We start from the raw sequence: 21805 nt of genomic DNA on the forward strand, positions 1-21805 counted from the left end.
CCAAAAAAAAAAAGAATCTTGCTTTATGAATGTTGTTGACAAATGTTTGCCACAATCGGTCAAATATAGCCGATCCAAATTGTCAGTTCACCTTACCAATGTTTGCCAATACACATGCTATGGTGTTGCCAAAGAGTCAATGTTTGCCAAAATAACTTGCCGACAGGGCCGTCCTTAAAGATTTATAGGTATTGGTCGAACGCCAAAAAAGAGCCCATAGGTCAAGCGCAACAAATTTTATATATATATATTGAACAACGAGTTTTTAATATATAAGCTAATCTTTAAAAACGACGATAAATGTTATATCACTAAACATAGCAAAAACTATTCTTCGAGAACAACGATTAATTTGTGATTAATCTAAATTCTAAAATTAACAATCAAATATTAAAGTTAAATAAAATAAACCTAAAAACATTAATAAAATATTCATAAGTTCAAAAATACATAAAAATTTTGATTTATAAACAACAAATTACACTATTGTTTTGTTAAATTGATACTCATGATATATTATATATATTGTTAACTGTAAAAAATATTATACTTTTTTTTATAATAAATGATATATAATAAAGATAAACGTCACAAGGCTTCTAATTAATCATTATTATTTATATAAAAATTAAAATGAAAAGAAAGAAAATTGAAGTTTAGCTGCTTAGCACCTGCAAGTTCTAATGGTAGAGACAAATCTCAAATTACTTTGAGTCTTTGACAGCACCGCTTCAGAGTTTATTAATAATGACTGCCGACTGCGACTTCTTTCTTTTTCTTCTTACGCCATTATAAATTTAATTATATCTAAATGTAATTATATATATAATTATAAAAAAAATCAGGCCCCTAAAAAAACGGGTCTCGGCCCGTCGCCCACTTTGCACACCCCTTAGACCGGCCCTGCTTGCCGATAAAATTTGCCGACTACATCTTTGTCGTAACATTTGACATTATATAAAAAGCTATTTTCTTTATAAGTAAGTATACATAAGCTATTTCTAAAAGCTACTTCGAATAGCTTATGGTTTTAATTTCATTAAAATCATACGGAGTAAACCATTTTTTAACATTTAATTTAATCATGAGCAATTAACCAGAACCTCGGAACGTGACCATTTAATGCTTCTGTAGATATCTGCTTCGCTAAACATTTTTACAACAAACAATACTCGATTCCATGGAGTCTGAATAGCTATAGCTACTAGATATATTTATAGAAAAAAATAAAGTGTTTCATATTCGCAAGTCATCGATACTTAAAAACAACAAAACCATAATTTAGGATCTAAATAATTCCAAAATATCATCAGATTCACATAACACACCAAACACTCTCCAATGCACACACATAAATCATGGCACAGAATATCATCATCATCACCTTAATCTTGTTAACTTGTACCATAATCATTCCAAAAACACAATCTTTTAAAGCACCAATTCTTCCACAAGATTTGCTACCTTTATTGCCCAGACAAATTTCATGGCCAATTTTGAGGTCACTCCGAACAGCCACCGATATTCTGCCCACTTTTGTCGGAGCCGCCGCTGTCACTAACAATTCAGAGATTATTAACTGGAAAGGGTCTTGTTTTTATGAAAACAATGCTTGGTTAGAGCTTCATAATAAAAGTGGAAGTCAATTTGGTGGTGGCACTCTTCATATTAAGGTCCAAGTTTACATCTTTTTTGTTGGATTGTGATTTATTTTGAGTAAATTTGGTATTTTGATTTGTTTCTTATTAGTTTCTTGAATCTTTAATTCATATTAAGGTCCAAGTTTACATCTTTTTTATTAGATTGTGATTTACTTTGTGTAAATTTAGTATTTTGATCTGTTCCTTATTAGTTTCTTGAATCTATAAGGTGGTAGGTAGTGGCACTTTTTATACTATCAAGGTTATATTTTTAGGGAGTGTTTATGTTTAGGATTGCCTATTAACTACTTATTGTTTGTATTTTGAGTGATAAGCTATAACAAATGATATCTGGAAATTGCTTGTCCGTTTATAAAGGGATACACCGTACACGCTTTAGATAGAATATTGGTGGTACTTGTGTGGCTCAACAATTTGCATACATGACATGTGTTACTTGGATTTTATAGGAGTATATGATTAGTGAATTTGGTTTAATGATGACGAATTAAGAAACACAAACCCCTAACAAGAAGGCGCTTACGAGAGTTTAGACAATGAAAGCGCATAACATGAAAACTTTTATTGTTAAATATCTAGGGGGGGGGGGGGGGGGGGGGGGTTGGGGGTGGATTGAAACATGATCATTCTGCTTCGAATAATGATGACCAGTTCATCATAGTTTTGCCTTTATGGATTTTAAACTAAACTGTTCATCATATCTCAACGATTAGTCTTCTTATCGCAATTACCATAGTTTCATGTTTCTTCAATGCTGGCTAATTTGGCCTTTAACTGATTCTAAATTTAGAACTATCCAATAACTGATTATAACGATTTCAAGTGGCAGTAATCAATTTAAAGTTAAAACACATATCCGCTTTATTGTTTAGATGAGAGCTTTTTCATACTTTTATCCTTCTTTTGTTTCCATGTCATTAATATATTTGATGTTGCTAATACACTCTTCTTCTTTTAGGTAAGCAATGCCCACAGCTGGACATGTATGGATCTTTATCTCTTTGCTACTCCTTATCGTGTGAAGTGGGACTATTACTTTTTATCTCGGGAACATAAGGTTGAATTTCATGAATGGGAAGGGAAAGCGGAATATGAATATGTAAGTTACTACCATTCCTTGACACTTTCTAATCACTTGTAACAATATTAAAGCTAATCCATCTTTCTTGAAGGTAAAAAATAAGGGTGTTGCTATTTTTCTAATGGAATCGGGAATGTTGGGAACTCTTCAAGCATTGTGGGAAGTATTCCCATTGTTTACAAATACCGGATGGGGTGAGAGTGCAAATCTTGCATTCCTTGAGAAATATATGGGTGCCAAGTTTGAAGAGCGTCCCCAACCGTGGGTCACAAATGTTAACATAGATGACATACAATCAGGGGACTTCCTTGCAATATCGAAGATCCGTGGGCTATGGGGTGGGTTTGAGACACTTGAGAAATGGGCTTCTGGGGCATATGCTGGCCACTCTGCTGTTTGCTTAAGGGACTCTGAAGGCAAACTATGGGTCGGAGAGTCTGGACACGAAGATGAAGAGGTAATATTTTAATCGTAAGAGGTGGACAATGGGTGGGTCAGTTGGGCCAGAATTCCAGATAATGGATTGAAATGGGTACCTTTTGTACAACGGTTTGGGTTAGCATCTTAACGGTATTACTTTTTTTCAGAATATTTGATTTTTGGTAAACAGTATGTCTATCAAGTATAATCACAAGAATCAAATTATTTTGATTAAAAAAAAAACTCACAGGAGGTTTTATGCGTTATAAATATGCTTTGGGGTACTTTGACCCGATCGGCCTTTTGAGTCATCTGCTTCTAGCAAGTTCATTTACCTATTTGATCCGTTAAAAATAAAAATTTACATGAAACAAACAATTCATTGGTAAATCAGCCGAAATTGCTATATCTTGTAAGATATATGCCAGAAGTCGCACTCGTTGCTAGGGCTGGCAAACTAGTCAAGCTTTTGTTGAGTAATTTGAGCTACATTGGGTTGAACTATATTCAGGTCACTTTTAAGGATTACTATAAACTTGAATAATGTAACTATCTGAATTCGAGTTTGGAAGAGCCCAACTCAAGTATTCTTTAAGCTTTTTCGAGCTCTTTGCCATCATGTATGTGTTGTGTTCAGTTTTCTCTTTATATTTATGGCTGGAATTTGTTTTATTGAATACAGTTCTTATATATATACGAGCTGTTCTAGTTTTGAAACCAAGCTTGCTGCTTTTTTTTTTTGGCGTAGTTCTGATAACTTTTTATCTATTTGAGCTTCCAATTAAGCTTGAGCCTACTTATATCAAGAAAACTGTGAGCAAATTGAGTTCAAACTCGAGCCAACCTAGCTTGAGCTTGTCTCCGCTTGAATTCAATCATACTCATTGCTGTCTTCTTGGTGACTTGCTTTTCAATATAATTTCATTACATTTTATGTTTATTTGTCTAGTTAAGTGTAAGAATTGAATTGTTTGTGTTTTTGGTTTTAGGGTCAAAACCTTATTGTTGTGTTACCATGGGAAGAGTGGTGGAACTATGAGCTGACAAAAGATAACAATAATCCCCATATTGCATTGCTTCCTTTGCATCCTGACCTTCGGTCCAAGTTCAATGAAACAGCCGCATGGGAGTATGCACGAAGCATGATAGGATTGCCGTATGGTTACCATAATCTGATATTTAGCTGGATAGACACTATTAATGGAAACTATCCACCTCCATTGGATGCTCATCTGGTATTTCTATTGAAATCTTTGTATAATAAATATTTGATTATAACCATTTGACATTTTCATCTTGTATTGGTCTCCTTTCCATGGGAAAAGAAAATACCTTTTGATTATGGTATGGTATTGTCAGATTTGAACATAGGGTAATCTTATCGTGGATCCTATTTACTAGAATCACACTCTTTTCTTTGGTAATAGATCTATGGTTATATGATTACAGAACCAAATATCTTCTGGCTCATAGTTAAATGGGATCAACAAGAGGGAAATAATCAAATAAAGCTGTATATACTCGTAGTATTTACTTCTTCCAGTTCAATATATTCCTGCTCATGGTATAGGTTGCTTCCGTTATGACCGTATGGAACCAATTGCAACCCGCATATGCTGCCAACATATGGAACGAAGCCTTGAACAAGCGGCTTGGGACTCAGGTTCGTTTAAAGATTTCTTGATTTTGTTCCCAAATGTGTGTTCTGTTTGGTTTTTGTCTTTTTGACCTACTCCTTGATTTGACCTGTTGGACCTGTTTGGGATACCACACAACCCAAATTGACCAATTCATTGAAATGGCCACTTCTAAGTTCGAGTGTTTTGGGAAAGAGTTATTCAGAATTTATGAGTTTCTCGTTATATGAGGTCAATTAAGAAAGATTTGGGGAAGATAGTAAACAGTTATAGAAAACCAACTATTGATCTTTAATGTATCAACTGATAATCTGATTATGATCTATGAAATCACACATTTTCCTGACCCTGATTCCAATGTTTAATCACTTATTTGCAGGGCCTTGACCTTCCTGAAATTTTGGTAGAAGTTGAAAGGCGCGGTTCATCATTCGCTGAATTGTTAACCATTCCCGAACAAGATGACTGGACATACGTTGATGGAAAATCAACTTCTTGTGTTGCATTTATCCTAGAAATGTACAAAGAAGCAGGACTTTTTGGTGATATTGCAGACAAGATCCAAGTGACTGAATTTACAGTAAGTTTTCTTCATTGGCTCTGTCTATCTTACAAAGTTACTTGATTAATATCTTCATCGCCCTATGCAGATAAAAGACGCATATACCCTCAACTTCTTTGAAAACAACTCGAGTCGCCTGCCAAAATGGTGCAACGATGGTGACACAGTAAAGCTTCCATTCTGTCAAATTACTGGAAAGTATCGAATGGAGTTACCTGGATACAATACCATTGAGCCGTATCCACATATGGCTGAAAATTGCCCATCAATGCCTCCAGATTACTTGAGACCAAAATATTGCTGAAGGATACCAATCAATTGGTAGTAGTACAGTACTCAGAATCAACTGGTTATTGATGTGTATATTTGACAGACTGAATACATAGTGCAATAACGTACTTAAACAGTTAAACTACATAAAGATATCTTGGGTCTGCATTAGATCAATTAGAGGTCATGTAGCGGTTTATAGGTTTTTTAGATGTTATTGAAGTCTTGGATTGTATATTGTAGAAGTGAATATTATGTTTTTATTTAACAGAGTTCGATAGTTATTAATGACCACGTATAATTCAAATGTCTGCTAAACTTTTGTTACTGGGTTCTTCACCTAATGATTTTACCACACTGTTGGTCAAAATACCTACTAATTTGCTCACTTTGGTTGAAGTCTAAAAGCAGATTAAACCACTTAACCAAGCTAACCAAGCCGTCTTTGCCCATAGACGAATTAACCAAAACCAAAACCGATTATCTATCCAAACCGAACAGTTCTGCTGCTAAATAACCAAACGCACATATCCGTCATGTGTTTCCCGTCCATAAAATGATATTAAAACCTAGCAAAATGAGAATGGGTTAAGACAAGAGAAATGAATAAAGGAACAGAAATAAACAAGGAAAATGATTAATTGTCGTAACAAAATATTAAAAATGAGAATGGGTTAAGACAAGAGAAATGAATAAAGGAACAGAAATATACAAGGAAAATGATTAATTGTCGTAACAAAATATTAAATTAGCTTAATTATTTTTCTAATCATAAGCGCGAAATAAAAAAGATTAAAAAAAAAAAATTGGGTTGCACAAGACAAATTTTGATAATATTGAGAAGATATTTAGGGTCTGTTTGGCAAGGGGTTTTTAGGGGCTTTTAAGGGATTAAAAACCCTTAGCTTTTAAAAATAAGCTCCTTTGAAAATTATAACCTTGTTAAGCCTCAGCCTTGAAAAACTTCTAAAAACCCCAAAAGGTCTTTAAAATAACAGCTAGAGATGAAAAAAAAACCCAAGCCCAAACCCTTGCCCCAACCTCAAGCTCCAGCCCCAAACCCTTAATTACAGTCTCAGCTCCAATCTTTTGTACCAAACATACCCTTAAATTAATCATTTTCCAGGAATAAATTGAGTCCTTATTGATTATATCTTGTCCCAAATATCATTCCCAAATTGAAAATACATTTGAAACCAAATGCTGGTCAACTTTGGATGCGGAATCCGTTTACATTCCAGAGGCCAAAACCCTTTTTTCTCCATACAAGGAATCCTTTATCTTCCTAAAACCCTAATCCAAACCCAAACCCAAACCCAAACCCTAACCCTAGCAATGGCAGACTCTTCTTCTCCGGATAACCGAAGACCCACATGCCCATCTTGTTCCAGACCCACACGTGTTTGTCTCTGCACTAGATTCAAAACCCCAGCTCTTGAAAACACCATAGCAGTCACACTTCTTCAACACAATTTAGAGAAGAAACACCCACTTAATTCAGCTAAAATTGCAACTCTAGGTCTCAAGAATGTCAGTCTTGCTCATGTTTCTGATGTTATTTCAGAAGCCCATTTTGAGATTCACTTTCTTGAATCGAATATTGATCTGGGTCCTCATGATTCAGTCGAAAATCGCAAAAAGGTTGAAGCTTTGCAGCCTGCTGATATCAGTGTCACAAATCTTGATATGGGTCCTCATGATTCGGTTGGAAATCGAAAACAGATTGAAGCTTTTCAGCCTGCTGATATCAGTTTCACCATTAATAAAAGGGGTGCCATAACTAGTCAGAGTCAGGATTTTGAGCAGCTTTTGGCTAACAAAGATGTGCTAAATTGTTTACAAAATGGGTTTACTGTGAAAAGGCTGCAGAGATGGAGTGATGGTAACTATGTCCAAGAATTCGAAATAGTGGTTCCTTTAGGATCAGTGTTACTATTCCCTAGTGAGAATTCGGTTGGGATCGAAAATGTAGATTTTAACGTCAAGAATTTGATTGTTTTAGATGGAACATGGGCTAAAGCAACAAGGATGTACAAAGAGAACCCATGGTTAAGAATGTTGCCACACGTGAAACTGGATATGGATAAATTGAGTTTGTATGCTGAAGTAAGGCGTCAACCGAAAGCAAGATGCTTGTCATCCATTGAGAGTATTGTTTATGCACTTAAAGCATTTGGTAAAGAAGATGTTGCAGGGTTAGATTGTTTGTTGGATGTTTTTGAGTCTATGATTGTAGATCAAAGGAGATGCAAAGATGAAAGATTGAAATCGGAAATCGACATTGTATCCATGTAATGTGTAGACCTTGTAAGATTGATTTTGGGATTTTGGTTATTAAATTATATCTTCTTAAACACTTGAAACATTTGGGTTCTATATTGTTTAGTAAAATCTTGGATTATTGATTTAAATACTAATAGTTTATATTGGCATCATTGTGAGTGAACTATATCGACTTTGTGACATTAAACTTGTGGAATACATAATTGCACACAGCCTAATAAAAACACCTTGAACTTGCAAGCTTAAATTAAGACTTCAAACTTTTGAGAACAAACCACCAATCTAGGAGACTTGGAATTGAACTTGAGTAATAATCATTGATCTTTCTTTGCACCGTTTGAGGAGACATTCGTTCTTTTATGTTCCATGATCATATATTCATTGAGATGGGTGTTGTTTCTGTTTGGTTCAACTCTACCAGAATTAATTAAAGTTGCATCTTCCAACTACATAGTTATTGATAGTACAATACTTATCAAAGAAGGTTGTGTATCAAATGATACATATAACTTTGTACTAACACGATAGTTTATAGTTTGAACTATTATGCATAATACAATATATATATATATATATATATATCTTTTTTTATTGTTAGACGTAAATTAAATGATGGTGGTAATGTTGTATTTCATTTTTCTTTTTCCATTGTGACCATGACTTGGTAATGATAGCGTGTTTGTGTAGCTTGTGCGTATCGAGTGTAGAAAGTGAGTCTGAGTGTTAGATTAAATGTCGCAAATAATGAACCTGGTGTTATAGTTAGGCCATTCAATATGGAGGGGTTTGATAAAATCCTACTTTCAAGAATAAAAATAAATAGGTTAAATAAAAATGCGAGAACAAAATACAAATGTTAAAAGATAGAGGGCTAAATATACAAACTTATACTTATTTTACTCGCAAATTGCATTAAACACTTAAACCCCTCCGCCTCACCCCCAAAACGCCATGCGACACCTTTTTTCACGGCAGCGCCACCACAATCTCCACTGTCACAACCCACCGGAACTTCTAATTCTCTTCCGTCAACTAACAAAATCTCATTTTGAAGATGACCCACCTTTCTCCCCAATCAAAAAACCCCAAACCAAACTACCCCAGAAAACCAAAACCAACAAAAAACAAGAAAAACCCAAATCCAACTTCCCTATACGGTCTGATTTGCCATTTGATTTCATGTACTCTTATTCTGAAATCAACCCAAAAGTTGACCCAATTGGGTATAGGGAAACACCCAAGTTTTCGCCTTTTGGGCCGGGCCGACTTGACCGGAAATGGACCGGTACTGTAGCTCCAGTCCAAAAGGCTGTAGATATAGAAAAAGTTGAAAAAAACAAGAATGTGGTTCTTGGGGAACCTTTGTTGGAAGATGAAGTGTTGGAACTTGTTGAAAGATATAGACATAGTGATTGTTGTCGCCAAATTAATCTGGGTAATCATAAAGATTGAATCTTTATTAGTAAAACGTCTCAAAGTTTACATCTTTATTAGTTTTATTTATATATTATTATGTCAAAGAGGTATTTGGCCTAGCAAAATCTTGAGCTACTTTTTAGTTTATTTCTGTTCAGCTCATTTTTTATATTTTTGTGGCTTAATTTATGCTTGTGAGCTTGTTTTTCGATTATGTATCATGATAAGCTTTATAAGCCGGAAAATAAGCCGAACAAAATAAATAAGCTAATAAGTTAGGGGCTATTTTCAGTTAGCTTAAGATAAGACCTTAAGCTTGCTTAAGCTATTTACTGTATTAGCTATTGAGGTTGAAATGCTTTTTTGAATAAGCTCCACCAACATGGCTTTACAAAAAGGCCTTTTTTTAGCTCAAATCAGCCTAAAAGCTATAATGGAAAATATGATTCTTATGTGTTTCGGTAACACCAATAAGTTATTAAGCCCTTTAAAAAGCTAGGCCAAACACAGTTTATAGAACATGAATTTATGTTATACTCTTAAGGTGGTGGTTAATTGTGTGTTTTGAAGTTGGTTATTTGATTAATTGTCAAATGATCCGGATAAGGGGTGTTTGGGTTTGTTTATTTTGAAGTGTTTATGTGCTTTGAAAATGCGTAGTTACCACTTACCGGCGTTCTTATTTATTAAGGGACTGTTTGCCTTAACTTATCAAGGAGGCTTATTCGCTTATTTATTAGGCCCCTAATAAGATTTTATCATCTTGAACAGCTTATCGGCTTGTTAGACTTGATAAGCTGATTTTTAAAAGCCAAAGATGTGAAGCATCTTTAGATAGTCCTATTAGCCTTAATAAGCTTTTTGCTAATAAGCAGAAGCTCAACAAAATAAGCTAAGCAGATAGGCAGTTTCATCCAAACATTCAAAAACTACTTAATTTGCTTTTAAAAATTATCGCCAATACCTTTAGCTCTATATTCAAGGCTTAATGTTATCGAAATCATGGATATATCCATAACCAGTTCACTCGTAAGAGATCTTGTTTCTTGAGATAGTCAAACACTAGAGAAGGGAACATTTGGTTGAATCTTGATGTCCAAAATAAAATGTGATTAAATTAAATCTATGTTGTGATAGGGAAAGGTGGAGTTACTCATAACATGATAGATGACATCCATAACCATTGGAAGAAGGCTGAAGCTGTGAGGATCAAGTGTTTAGGAGTCCCAACTCTTGACATGGACAATGTTTGTTTCCATCTTGAGGTTTGAACTCATACTCTTTTACTTAATGGTGGTAGTTTTGACCTCTTAACTTACGTATGGGTTGACTCGTTTTATTTTTGTTGTTCCTGTCCTGAACTCCCCCAAAATGCATTGTTAGTTCTCGTTGAATTAGTTATAAACTTATAACACGTGTTAGTCATCTTGAAGACATGCCTTCAAGATGTTATCTTGATATCGTGATTATTCTCTGTTTATATGTGTATTCATAATTAGCACATTTAAAAGTATAAAATTTATGGCAAAAGGTGTTTCGGACTTTCGGGCCCAACCCAAATTAGCCGTTTTGACCTGCTATTTAGCTTTGCGCACTTTGCCACATATATTTTACTATGTTGGATCCCTTGAGCAAACTCATAGCTGATTGATATGTAGAAATTTTCAGGATAAGTCAGGCGGCAAAATTATATATCGGCAGATTAATATCTTGTTACTGTATCGAGGACGATATTATGACCCTAAAAATAGACCTGTTGTTCCTTTAATGCTCTGGAAGCCATATCCACCAATTTATCCAAAGCTTATAAAGAATATTGCCGATGGGTTGACGTTTGAAGAAACAAAGGAAATGAGAAACCGTGGACTCAACTCTCCTCCGTTAATAAAACTAAGTATGTGAGTTTCTTTTTCTTTTGGTTAAAGTTTAACTCTGACATACCCTTCAATATTAACATATATATCCTTTAAGCAGCCAAAATAACAACAAATATAGGGAATTTATGTCATTTGTCGTCCCCAAATTGGTGTCATCAAGTCTTCGTAGACAGTCGGATCAAGTAATGTTGACTGTTGAGTCAAGGAGGTGATTGGGTGTGCAATTTTTAAGATGATTATAATGACTTAAAGAATCAGATTGAATAATCAGATAAGCATGTGATACCTTTTTTGCATTTATCTCAAGAGTCTTTTTTGATACATCAACTTCTTACGTTGTATCTCTAAGTTTGATTATTTTATATTGTAAAATAACCAGAAGATCTCAATTATGATTAGGGTTTGTCAAATACTCTAGATTGATTATGGTGTCTTCAAGTTATAATCAACTAATAACCAATTTAAAAGCTCATGGCTCATGCAAACCCACCTTAGAAGGTTATGGAAAAAAGGAGATTTTGGCCACTTTTACAGGAAACTCATAAAGAAATTGCTTCAATTTCTATGGGATAGATTGTAATATGTTTCATTAGGTATGATATACTCCGCTTAATTTTTGTTGTCCTTTGTTTTTCATGGATGTGCCAAACCGATTGGGTGTTTGTTTGTTTGGGTTGAAGAGGGCAGGGTTGGGCTGACGTGTCAAAACCTTTTTGTCCCTATCTGATATTTTGTAAAATAATGTATTAGCTAGTGGGAGTGCGCTGTTTATTTTTTAATTTTTTGGGTGGTGGTTATGCTTTTTCTAATAATATAACTGATTACACAATTTACCTCATAGAATACTTTTGAATGAAACAATTTAGGATACTCTAATCATTTAGAAACAAGTTTTGTTTTAGGAAGGCAAAGGTTTTACTAATGACCCTGACCTTCAAAAGTGGAGAGGAGGAACAAATCATTTGTGTACAAGTTTGCTAACTTTTGACCCATCCTCCATTCAAAGTCGTCACTGAGCCAATTTTTAGGAATTAATGAACCATAGACCTGCAAATGAGTATTTGTTATTTATTTGCTGACAGCTACATTGACCGGCTAGAAGAAATTAAAAAAATCCTTTAAAATCTGTTCACTTGATCATTCAGACTTCAGAAGTCCTTCACCACTGTCCACTGATGACTTTGAAATTGGCCTGTATCCGTATAGATAGTTTGTCTATTTGAATTTTTATCTATGGCTTTCTTGGCTGACGAAAGTCGCTTCTTGTGCAGCGAGGAATGGTGTGTACACTAACGTGATAGAGAAAGTGAGGGAGGCCTTTAAAACTGAAGAAGTATTGAGGCTTGATTGTGCCCATGTTGGTATGAGCGACTGCAAAAGGATCGGCGTGAAGCTAAGGGTATGTGTTCGCCCCCCATATTATCAAACCTTGATATTATATCTATCTGCTTTTTACGTTTCTTGATGAAAAAGTTTACAATGTCTGCAGGATTTGGTACCTTGTGTTCCCATATTGTACAAAGACGAACAAATCATTATTTGGAAAGGGAAGACAGCTATGGGATCCGATTCAGGTCCATCTTGAGATGATTGCAACTGCAGTTTTTTTATGACATAAATGGCAAAATGCAGAGATGGTGTTGCACATTGTAATTGTTAATGTTGTTTCTTTAGGTTATTTTGAGTAGAACAGGTTGCAATTTGTGTAGTTGATAAATATTCTTGTTACGATATGACATTGAAAAACATGTGAATATATATTTGATCTAAGAGTTAACATTTAGTGAAACATACAGTAACATTTAGTTAAGATTATGATTAAGATATTACTCGTAGTAGCTTAATGTAACAAGCTAGCACTTGTCATATAGCATTAGTATTTTAAACATGTAATGTTTTTTTAAGCTTACTTTGGCCTAATCTTATATATAAAAGTAAAAGTCAAACGGTCCTTCTCTGATGCAAATATGATATTCTGCACATAAAAATGAATTCTAATACTATTTACATTAATAATTTGTGCAATAGCTAACTATAAACCTCATTTAATCTAGTTTCTAGTGCTAAATATATTAATATTTACATACATGCAAGTCATGTCGAATATGATTGATCATTCAGCTATATTGGGAAGAGCAGGTCAGGTCTCCAGACCGTTGATCCAATTCAAATCCATCCTTCATGTCCAATATTTTCTGAAACGGTTTTTTCGTTATCTTTATCTTTATCCTTGTCTCTGTAGTCTTGTAGTCTGTAGACGATCTTTTTTATGAATGTTGATCTCTTTTTTGAACTTCTTGACATCATGACATGGTCGGCCCGAAAGTAAGGCATGTTTTGGTGACGATATTGGAGATCCTCAGTGACATTGCGTATTTTTCACATATTATTTTACACGATATCATGTTTTGTATGTTTAGATTATGATTATTTTAATGGATTTTTGATACTTAATAGATGGTTTACCCGAGTTGTAGATTCATGCGGTGGAGTATGATAAAATGGCTTACATAAATTTCTTTCTTCTTTTTTAAAAGGGAAAAATTAGGTGGGTTGGCCAGGGGTATCTTCTAAATTCACTATGTGGGCCCCGGAGGTGAATTTTTCCCAATGTCTCGGGTTCGAGTCATGGGTTTCTCATCTCAAGGTATTTTTCATGAGTAGGGGGTTGGAGGTCCAGCGATTTGTAGGTTACAATTGCCTTCAGCACGTCTGAATCGAAACTAACTTTACAAAAAAAAAAAAGGAAAAATTCATAAAAAGGTAACCTATTTACATGAATTTCATATTGAAGATAATCTATTTTGTTTTCGTCTATTTAAAGAATCATATTTTCAAAAAATTCCTAATAAAGGGTATCTCGTTAGTTTTTGACAGACATAGCTCGTTAAGTGCCACGTCATCAATTTTGCTGACGTGGCACTTGACTTGACTTGACTTTTACCGGTCAAAGTCAAGTGCCAAGTCAGCAAAACTGATGACGTGACATCAATGATGTGGCACTTCACGAGTTTCGTCTGTCAAAAACTAACGAGATACCCTTTATTAGGAATTTTTTGAAAATATGATCCTTTAAATAGACGAAAACAAATTAAGTTACCTTTAATAGAAAATTCGTGTAAATAGGTTACCTTTATATAGATTTAACCCTTTTTAAAAATGAAGCAAAAGATGAAAAGTTAAGTTTCTACGAGTATTTAATTTTAAGATTGGACGAGAACTCAAGAACATATGCTCAAATTGATAGCAAGTTATCAACATTTTGATTTGGCAATTTGATAGTTTGCCGAAAGTAAGGCATGTTTTGGTGACGATATTGGAGATCCCAGTGATATCGCCTATTTTTCACATATTATTTTACGCAATATCATGTTTTGTATGTTTAAATTACTCCATCCGTTCCATTAAAAGTGTCCTAGTTTGAAATTTCAAAGTATTTTTTTTATAAACTTTAACCTTAAATATATATATATATATATATATATATATATAGGGGGACAATCAAATAAGAACAGTCTTAAAATAAGAACGGTGAGAACATTTAAAAAACATCATTTTGATGTATTAAAAGTCCATAAAACTAATATAGTGTATAACTAATTATCATTATTTAAGTGTATTGCAACACATTGGCCTGTCAAAATAAAAAAAATCATGTTTTTTGTTTTATGCATCCATCTTGGATGCATATTCTTCAAAATGATATATCCATCAAAAAAACGTGATTTTTACGATTTTGACGGATCAATGTGTTGTTAAACACTTAAATGATGATAATTAGTTCTGCATTATGTTAGTTTTATGGACTTTTAATGCATCAAAACGTTGTTTTTTAAGTGTTCTCACCGTTCTTATTTTAAGATTGTTCTCACCGGAGTGTTACCCATATAATATATATATATATATATATATATATAGGGGTGAGATAATTTGAGACCACCTCTTATTTTAGGACCAACCAGGACCATTGATTTTTGTATACCATCATGATCTACTATGATATACAAGACTTTTTTGTAAAAACACTAAGACTTTTCAGCGATAGATCCATAGAAAAATCATGTGTAAGTTACTTACACATGTGTAAGTGTGTAAGTTAACTTACACATGATTTTTCTGTGGGCCCGTCGCTTGAAAGTCTTATGTTTTTACAAAAAAGTCTTGTATATCATAGTAGATCATGATGGTGGTGTGTAACTTACGAAAATCAATGGTCTTTTTTTGGACTTTTTTTAGTTGGTCTCAAATTATCTTTCCCCTATATATATATATATATATATATTATATAAAAATTGATGAAAATTATAACAATGAAAACACAAAAACACAATCACTTCATATGACTTTCATCAAGTATTATCTAACACAAACAAAATCATTTAAGGTCAAAGTTAGACTTTAAAAATTCAAAATGTGATATTTTTAATTGGGACGGGAGAGTATGATTATTTTGATGGATTTTTGATATTTAATAGATGGTTTATTTGAGTTGTAGGTTCACGCGGTGGAGTATGATAAAAAGGCTTACATGAGTTCCTTTTTTAAAAATGAAGCAAAAAATGAAAAGTCAAGTTTCTATCTAATTTCAAGATTGGAAGAGAACTCAAGAACATATGCTCAAATTGATATCAAGTGATCAACATTTTGATTTGGCAATTTGATGGTGGGCTGAATGCAAGCCCAAAATATTCTGGGCTATTGGTTCTGTTTGGGCCAAGCAAAAGAAAGGAAAAAAAAGCAGTTCATGTTGTTTTGTTTGTGAATCAGTTGAAATCAAAATATTACTCGTATTATTTTTGTTTAGGGGGGGTTTTGGGGAGCCGCCACTTTGGTGTGAGGCGTTAGTCAGCCGCCAGAGAGGAAGAGAGCCAAAAGGGCTCTTGGGTTTTTTTCATAAAGACAGGAGCACACGACAAGAATTTTCACAAAAAAGACAACATTTTAGGTTACTAGCCGGTTTAATTGCCATGCCGTTTTACCTAATAAAAAAGTAATTATTTCAACATTCAGCTATTGCTCTAATTCTTATTTTATCACTTCCTTACATCATGTGTTCTTCTAGATTCAATATCGTTTTTCGTATTGTTAAATAAAAATGAGTAGTTAACTATTTTATAGGATCAAGTGAAATAATATTTTATGGTTGCACGATGTTTTCAATTCAAAGTTAAATTCGATTAGCATTGTACCGAGATCTTAGTAAATTTATTCCTTGCTATTTATTATTATATTTGTTGGTGATATATATTGCTTCGTTGGTGGTACCAACTATATGCATATGTGATTTTAATTGTTTATCTGTGAATAATTAGCACTAGCTAATAGTATGATAGTGAGCAATATAATGATAGTAAGAATTTATTTGTTAAGTAAGGTTAGTTTTTTTTTTTTTTTTAAAAACGGCAAGTGAGATTAGTAGTTGCCTAGTTGGTGATACCACGTTACCTAATATGTACAAAATTGTTAATTAAATAATCAAACAAACTACTTGATTAAGAAAGCGGTTAAGCAAAAAGGGTGGTGCTCACATTTGTAGCGGAAGTAGTTAATTATCTATATTCCTATACTACTATATAAAAAATATAACCCATGTTGAAAGTTTAGAAAAAACATACGAATTGATCAAATTACCCTTAATGAATTAAATCACTATCAACCTTTAATATTAAATTACACCATTAGTCAATTATATTATAAAATATCTCTACTAACCCCCTTTAAATCAAATACATTTACCTACACCGATTGATGCCGCCGCCACCGTCACCATCCGCCGCCACAATCACACTACCGTCATTGCCGGCTAGCCGCCGCATTGCACGGGTACCATGCTAGTTGGACTTTAAGTAGAGGATACGGATTTGTTAGCGGATTGGGTGGTACTCACGTGACCAAGTCTAGTGTTTATTTAGTTTTCGATTATTGTATTCAACATATAAGAATTGGATCTTAATTTAAGCGCAACCTGAACTTGTTGTAGAACGGATTTGAAGTAGATAACTTTTAAGTTATTGTTTTCAAATCAATATACATACCACCTGTGAGATGTGACTTATGGTAATTGCCATTTGACAAGCAGTGGTTCAAGTATTCGACATCGATTTCATCTGAGTCGCTGGCCTTCGCCCAATATTCTATGAGTTGCAGTGGCGGGTTGATCGGGTATGCTTGATGGTATACGATTAGTAAGTTCTCGAAGTCTTCATCATTCAAGTTTTAGCACTTTCACACTTGTTGCTATAAGTTAATCCACCATGAGTTTCTGGTATAGTTCTGGTCTATGTAATGGCTTTGCCATTTAAGTGGAACAGTACATGTTTTTAACTTGCTAAATCCTGAGCAATATTTTGGAATATGAAAAAGACCATGGAAATCTGCTTCGATAATATGTGATTATAATAGCAAACAATTTAGCATTTCTGAAATTGTTGTCTTTATGATGATTAGTTGAACGTACATAATACTGTAATTTTCTTGAGGATGGAGATATGGTAGTAAAATATAAATTAAACTAACAGAACTATTACTAGTCTTTTAGTAATATATGCATTCAAAAAAATCGGCATTTATATTCAGTTTGCCGGTATGGAACCGGTATCGAACCAAATAGTACCGAACCAAACTTGTCCCAAATCAAGAACCAAACTGAATACCCATCGTTACCAATTTGATTTTCAGTACCAGTACTAATTCGGTTGCGGTATCTCATACATTTTGCTCATGCCTACTCGTAAGTTTTATTTTTATTATGTTTAACCTACGACGTGGCGAATTTCATTTGACCACGTCGTAGCCCGTCCCGTTGTTCAGATTTTGACACAACTCAATCCATCCGTGTGTGTTGTTTCGGGCTTTTCTTAATTTCTTGCATATTTTTTATTCCTTTTTTTATCGGCAGAAATAATCTAGAATGAAAAAATGAAAAATATCCCAATTCCTAAACCTAATTTTTATACTCATAATATTTTCAAATAACCCTTACACTTCAACCTTTTTCATTAACACGAAACTTATATAAAAGAATTTATGTAACAATTTACCACCTTATACCTTTGAAGCGTTGCAACAAGTTTATTGTACTTTAGTAACTGCAGTTATCAGTATATTAACAAGTATCACTATATTTTCAAAAAAGTATATCTTGATTATATTGGCAAAGTTAGTTGGCTTTGGGCTCGCCAGTACTCTCGGTGAACAGATCCATCAGGATATCACCATGTGTGCAATCTTGGATACAACAACTTCATTCACTAGAGATACTTATTTTAATGTGTAATTGTTCAAGAAGTAGCGTCAGTGAATGAAGTTTTTATCCTTGAAAAGCTCACGTGACGGCTGATATACTGATTGAATTGTTTGCCAAGAGTGGCAGCCAACCCAAGGCACACTAGTTTTGCCGATATGATTGCATAATATACAATTATGAAAATAAAGTGATACTTGCTGTTAATATACTAATGAGTGGAGGTACAAAAGTGCAGTATCTTGGTTCAACGTTTCAAAAGTATAAGGTGGTAAGTTATTATTATATAAATTCTTTTATACAAGTAAATGTGAAGTTAATGGAAAAAGGTTGAGGTGCAAAGGTTATTTGGAAAGTATATGAGTTATAAAAATAAAGTTTAGGGAATAAGATTTTTTTCATTCTATATTGTTTCTATCGATAGTAGAGAATAATTCTCTCTGTATTTTGCTTCTTGTACGTGTATATCTCTACGATCTTGTACGAGTCAGCGACAGATTATTTAGTGAGGTCTGATTGTAATAGAGTAGGTTTTGAGTATATACATCTGTTAGTGTTTTGATTTAATCGTCTTGTCGTTAATTTCTTAAAATTAGTTAGGGGGAGTGGAGTGGGAGCGGCATGGCCGCAGGCTTGACCAAGCCGCTGAAGGTACACCGCCGCCATCCCTGTGGCATGAAGAAGGGTTGAATGTGGACGGGCTTTAAGCCAGCCATGGGTTGGAGGAATCAAACGTTAGGGGGGAGCGTGGGGAGGTGGGGTCCAGGTGCTTTTGACCGTTGCCAACATTAAAAAATAAAAATAAAAAAATTCTCCTACTTGCTACCTATATATACACTTCATTTTTAACCAAAAAAATCACCAAACAAAAACATATCTACACACACTTTCACCAAAAAAAAACACCACTTTACTAAAAAAAAATGGATTCATCTTCTTCAATTTGTGTTCCGTCGGAATTAGACGATTCGTCTACGGGGAGTACTTTTGAGTTTTTTAAACAAGTGTACGCCGAGCTTGAAGATACCGGCACCTCTTCAGACACTCGTAGGTATATCGATCGAGACCAAGAAGAATCTCACGCGATACTAATGCGTGACTACTTTGTTGAAGACTCAAAGTTTGACGAACCATTTTTTCGTCATCGTTTTCGCATGAGCAAGAGGTTGTTTTTGAAGATTGTTGGAAATATTGAAGCTAAATTTAGTTACTTTCAAGAGGGGTACGACGCACGGGGTAAAAAAAAGTTGCACCGCTCTTCAAAAGTGCACATCGGTGATCAAGCAACTGTCTATGGGTGAACCTTCATACGCGTATGATGAGTATTTATGTATGGCTGCCCGAACGGGACGCGAGAGCATGGAGTACTTTTGTGATGCGGTCATCAATTTATATCAAAAGAAGTTCTTACGTAGGTCGACATCTCATGACATTGCTCTCATCACACAAGCTCATGAAGAAAGACACCACATTCCAGGAATGCTTGGTAGTCTTGATTGTACCCACATCGAATGGAGGATGTGCCCTAAACACTTAAAAGGGCAATACACGGGGGGTGATCACAAGGTACCTACTATTATGATTGAATGTGTTGCTTCCTATGACTTGTGGATTTGGCATTCGTTTTTCGGTCCTATGGATCAAACAACGTTGTCAACGTGTTGCAGCAGTCGCCATTGTTTCAAAACGAGCGTAATGGATCCGCGCCAGACAGTTCATTTAGCGTAAATGGACGGAATTACAAGCGTGGTTAAAGCTTATCCTAGTTGGGTTGCGTTTGTTAAAGCTTATCCGCATCCAGTGAAACAAGAAGAAAAGAAATTTAAAAGACTACAAGAGGCTGCAAGAAAGGATGTTGAGCGGGCGTTTGGTGTTCTCAAGGGAAAATGGAAGATTTTGGATCGTCCCCTCCGGCTATGGACTAAGGAGAAGATCGGAAAAGTCGTCGCCGCGTGTACAATACTACACAACATGATCATAAAAGACAACGGGCGGGCAATATCACCGGTTCATATTATGGATCCACCGGTGCCAAGATTTTATAACCCGGAAGCAAACCGGGAGTTATAGGACGAGGTTGTGCATCATCGGCTCCGATATGATCTCACGGCGCATATATCGGCTTTAGACTTATCATACCTTGACGATCCAGCGATGCAGCCACCATCAGTTGCGAGTTTGATTTAGTTGTCTTTATTATTATGTAGAATTTAAATTTCGGTTTATGTTGTTATGTACTTTTTAATTTATGTTTATGTAATGTTTAGTTTAATTTTAATGAAATATTTAAGTTTTTATTAAAAAGGAAAAAAATGTTTGATTAAATTAAAGGGAAAAGAAAAAAATAAAATTTGGGAGGGTTGAGAAGGTGATGAATGCCATTTAAAATGGTTAGAAGAGTTGGTTGGGAAGGTTCAAAAGGAAAATTGAGTTGAAGGTATTTGATTGGTGGGATTTGGGAGGGATGGAAAATTAAGCTACATGACTCCTTTCCCCCTCACTAGCCCTACTATTGCATTGATTACATTGATTTAATCATCTTGTGGTTAATTTCTAAGTTGACCCAATTGGGTATAGGGAAGCAACCCCGCTTTTTGGGTTGTGTCGAATTGATCGGAAAAGGACCGTTATTGTGGCTTCGATCCAACAGGCTGTGGATATTGAAAAAGTTGAAAAAAAACAAGAATGTGGTTCTTGGGAAACCTTTCTTGGAAGATCAAGTGTTGGAACTTGTTGAAAGATATAGAATGATTTTGTCGCCAAATTAATTTGGGTAATTAAAAATATTGCATCTTTAATTAATAAACCGTTGCAAAGTTTATATCTTTATTAGTTATTAGATTAGATTAGATTAGATTAGATTAGAGATTACAAGACTGTTTGGCCTCGAAAAATCTTGAGCTACCTTTTAGTTTATTTTTGTTCACCTCATTTTTCATAATATTTGGTGGCTTATTTTATGCTTGTGAGCTTGTTTTTCAATTATATGTCTTGATAAGCTTATGAGCAAGAATATAAGTAAAGTAAAAATATGTGTACGAGAAGTGCGCGGATTAAAAAAAATAAAGTAATAAGCTAGGGGTTATTTAGGTTAGCTTATGTAAAAGACCTCAAGCTTGCTTAAGCTATTTAGCTATTCGCTATTAAGGTTGTAAAGTTGTAATGCGTTTTTAAATAAGCTCCGCCAACATGGCTTTACAAAAAGGTTTTTTTTAGCTCAAATAAGCGTAAAAGCTATAAGCTGTTTTGCAACTGAATACAATGATGCTTATGTGTTTAGATAACACAAACAAGCTATTAAGCCCTTTTAAAAGCTAGGCCAAACATAGTTTATAGAATATATGAATTTATATAT

General features: G+C 34.4%; 5 protein-coding genes across 7 annotated transcripts; all 5 read left to right on the forward strand.

Moving 5' to 3' along the window:
• The first annotated feature begins 1182 nt into the window (after positions 1-1182).
• On the forward strand, positions 1183-5949 carry LOC122579714. Its single transcript, XM_043751937.1, has 7 exons — positions 1183-1673; positions 2620-2760; positions 2834-3199; positions 4152-4397; positions 4733-4825; positions 5179-5379; positions 5450-5949. Exons 1-7 carry the CDS (start codon positions 1359-1361, stop codon positions 5663-5665), a joined length of 1578 nt encoding a protein of 525 aa, XP_043607872.1. The 5' UTR covers positions 1183-1358; the 3' UTR covers positions 5666-5949.
• Positions 5950-6809: 860 nt separating this feature from the next.
• LOC122580006 lies at positions 6810-7987 on the forward strand. Its single transcript, XM_043752273.1, has one exon. The coding sequence runs from the start codon at positions 6832-6834 to the stop codon at positions 7924-7926; it is 1095 nt and encodes a 364-aa protein (XP_043608208.1). The 5' UTR covers positions 6810-6831; the 3' UTR covers positions 7927-7987.
• An 838-nt stretch (positions 7988-8825) lies between these two features.
• Positions 8826-12996, forward strand: LOC122579279 (CRS2-associated factor 2, mitochondrial). Of its 3 annotated transcripts, none has more exons than XR_006320615.1 (5): positions 8826-9349; positions 10468-10595; positions 10999-11228; positions 11305-11800; positions 12479-12564. XR_006320615.1 is itself a non-coding variant. In XM_043751414.1 (5 exons), the coding sequence occupies exons 1-5, from the start codon at positions 8866-8868 to the stop codon at positions 12790-12792; spliced, it is 1062 nt and encodes a 353-aa protein (XP_043607349.1). In that variant the 5' UTR covers positions 8826-8865; the 3' UTR covers positions 12793-12996. The 3 variants fall into 3 exon arrangements, 2 of the variants coding, with proteins under 2 accessions (XP_043607349.1, XP_043607350.1); XM_043751414.1 differs by lacking the exon at positions 11305-11800 and adding an exon at positions 12697-12996 and having other exon boundaries at positions 10999-11224; positions 12479-12606; XM_043751415.1 differs by lacking the exon at positions 11305-11800 and having other exon boundaries at positions 12479-12583.
• Positions 12997-19373: 6377 nt separating this feature from the next.
• Positions 19374-19751, forward strand: LOC122610725. The gene has a single exon (XM_043783689.1). It carries the CDS (start codon positions 19374-19376, stop codon positions 19749-19751), a length of 378 nt encoding a protein of 125 aa, XP_043639624.1.
• Positions 19752-19782: 31 nt separating this feature from the next.
• LOC122610727 lies at positions 19783-20204 on the forward strand. Its single transcript, XM_043783690.1, has 2 exons — positions 19783-20016; positions 20118-20204. The coding sequence occupies exons 1-2, from the start codon at positions 19783-19785 to the stop codon at positions 20202-20204; spliced, it is 321 nt and encodes a 106-aa protein (XP_043639625.1).
• The last annotated feature ends 1601 nt before the right edge of the window (positions 20205-21805 follow it).

Source organism: Erigeron canadensis, chromosome 8 (genome assembly GCF_010389155.1).
Source record: "Erigeron canadensis isolate Cc75 chromosome 8, C_canadensis_v1, whole genome shotgun sequence".
Taxonomy (NCBI): domain Eukaryota; kingdom Viridiplantae; phylum Streptophyta; class Magnoliopsida; order Asterales; family Asteraceae; genus Erigeron; species Erigeron canadensis.

What these genes read in the sequence shown, in the direction of transcription:
- LOC122579279 (XM_043751414.1), top strand. Translation starts at nt 8,866, where the DNA reads ATGCGACACCTTTTTTCACGGCAGCGCCACCACAATCTCCACTGTCAC. An exon ending in TCCTCCGTTAATAAAACTAA is followed by an intron (nt 11,225 to 12,478) that starts GTATGTGAGTTT and finishes CTTCTTGTGCAG; the next exon opens with CGAGGAATGGTGTGTACACT. An exon ending in GGATCGGCGTGAAGCTAAGG is followed by an intron (nt 12,607 to 12,696) that starts GTATGTGTTCGC and finishes CAATGTCTGCAG; the next exon opens with GATTTGGTACCTTGTGTTCC.
- LOC122610727 (XM_043783690.1), top strand. Translation starts at nt 19,783, where the DNA reads ATGGCTGCCCGAACGGGACGCGAGAGCATGGAGTACTTTTGTGATGCG. An exon ending in ACACGGGGGGTGATCACAAG is followed by an intron (nt 20,017 to 20,117) that starts GTACCTACTATT and finishes AACGTGTTGCAG; the next exon opens with CAGTCGCCATTGTTTCAAAA.
- LOC122580006 (XM_043752273.1), top strand. Translation starts at nt 6,832, where the DNA reads ATGCTGGTCAACTTTGGATGCGGAATCCGTTTACATTCCAGAGGCCAA.
- LOC122579714 (XM_043751937.1), top strand. Translation starts at nt 1,359, where the DNA reads ATGGCACAGAATATCATCATCATCACCTTAATCTTGTTAACTTGTACC. An exon ending in GTGGCACTCTTCATATTAAG is followed by an intron (nt 1,674 to 2,619) that starts GTCCAAGTTTAC and finishes TTCTTCTTTTAG; the next exon opens with GTAAGCAATGCCCACAGCTG. An exon ending in GGAAAGCGGAATATGAATAT is followed by an intron (nt 2,761 to 2,833) that starts GTAAGTTACTAC and finishes TCTTTCTTGAAG; the next exon opens with GTAAAAAATAAGGGTGTTGC.
- LOC122610725 (XM_043783689.1), top strand. Translation starts at nt 19,374, where the DNA reads ATGGATTCATCTTCTTCAATTTGTGTTCCGTCGGAATTAGACGATTCG.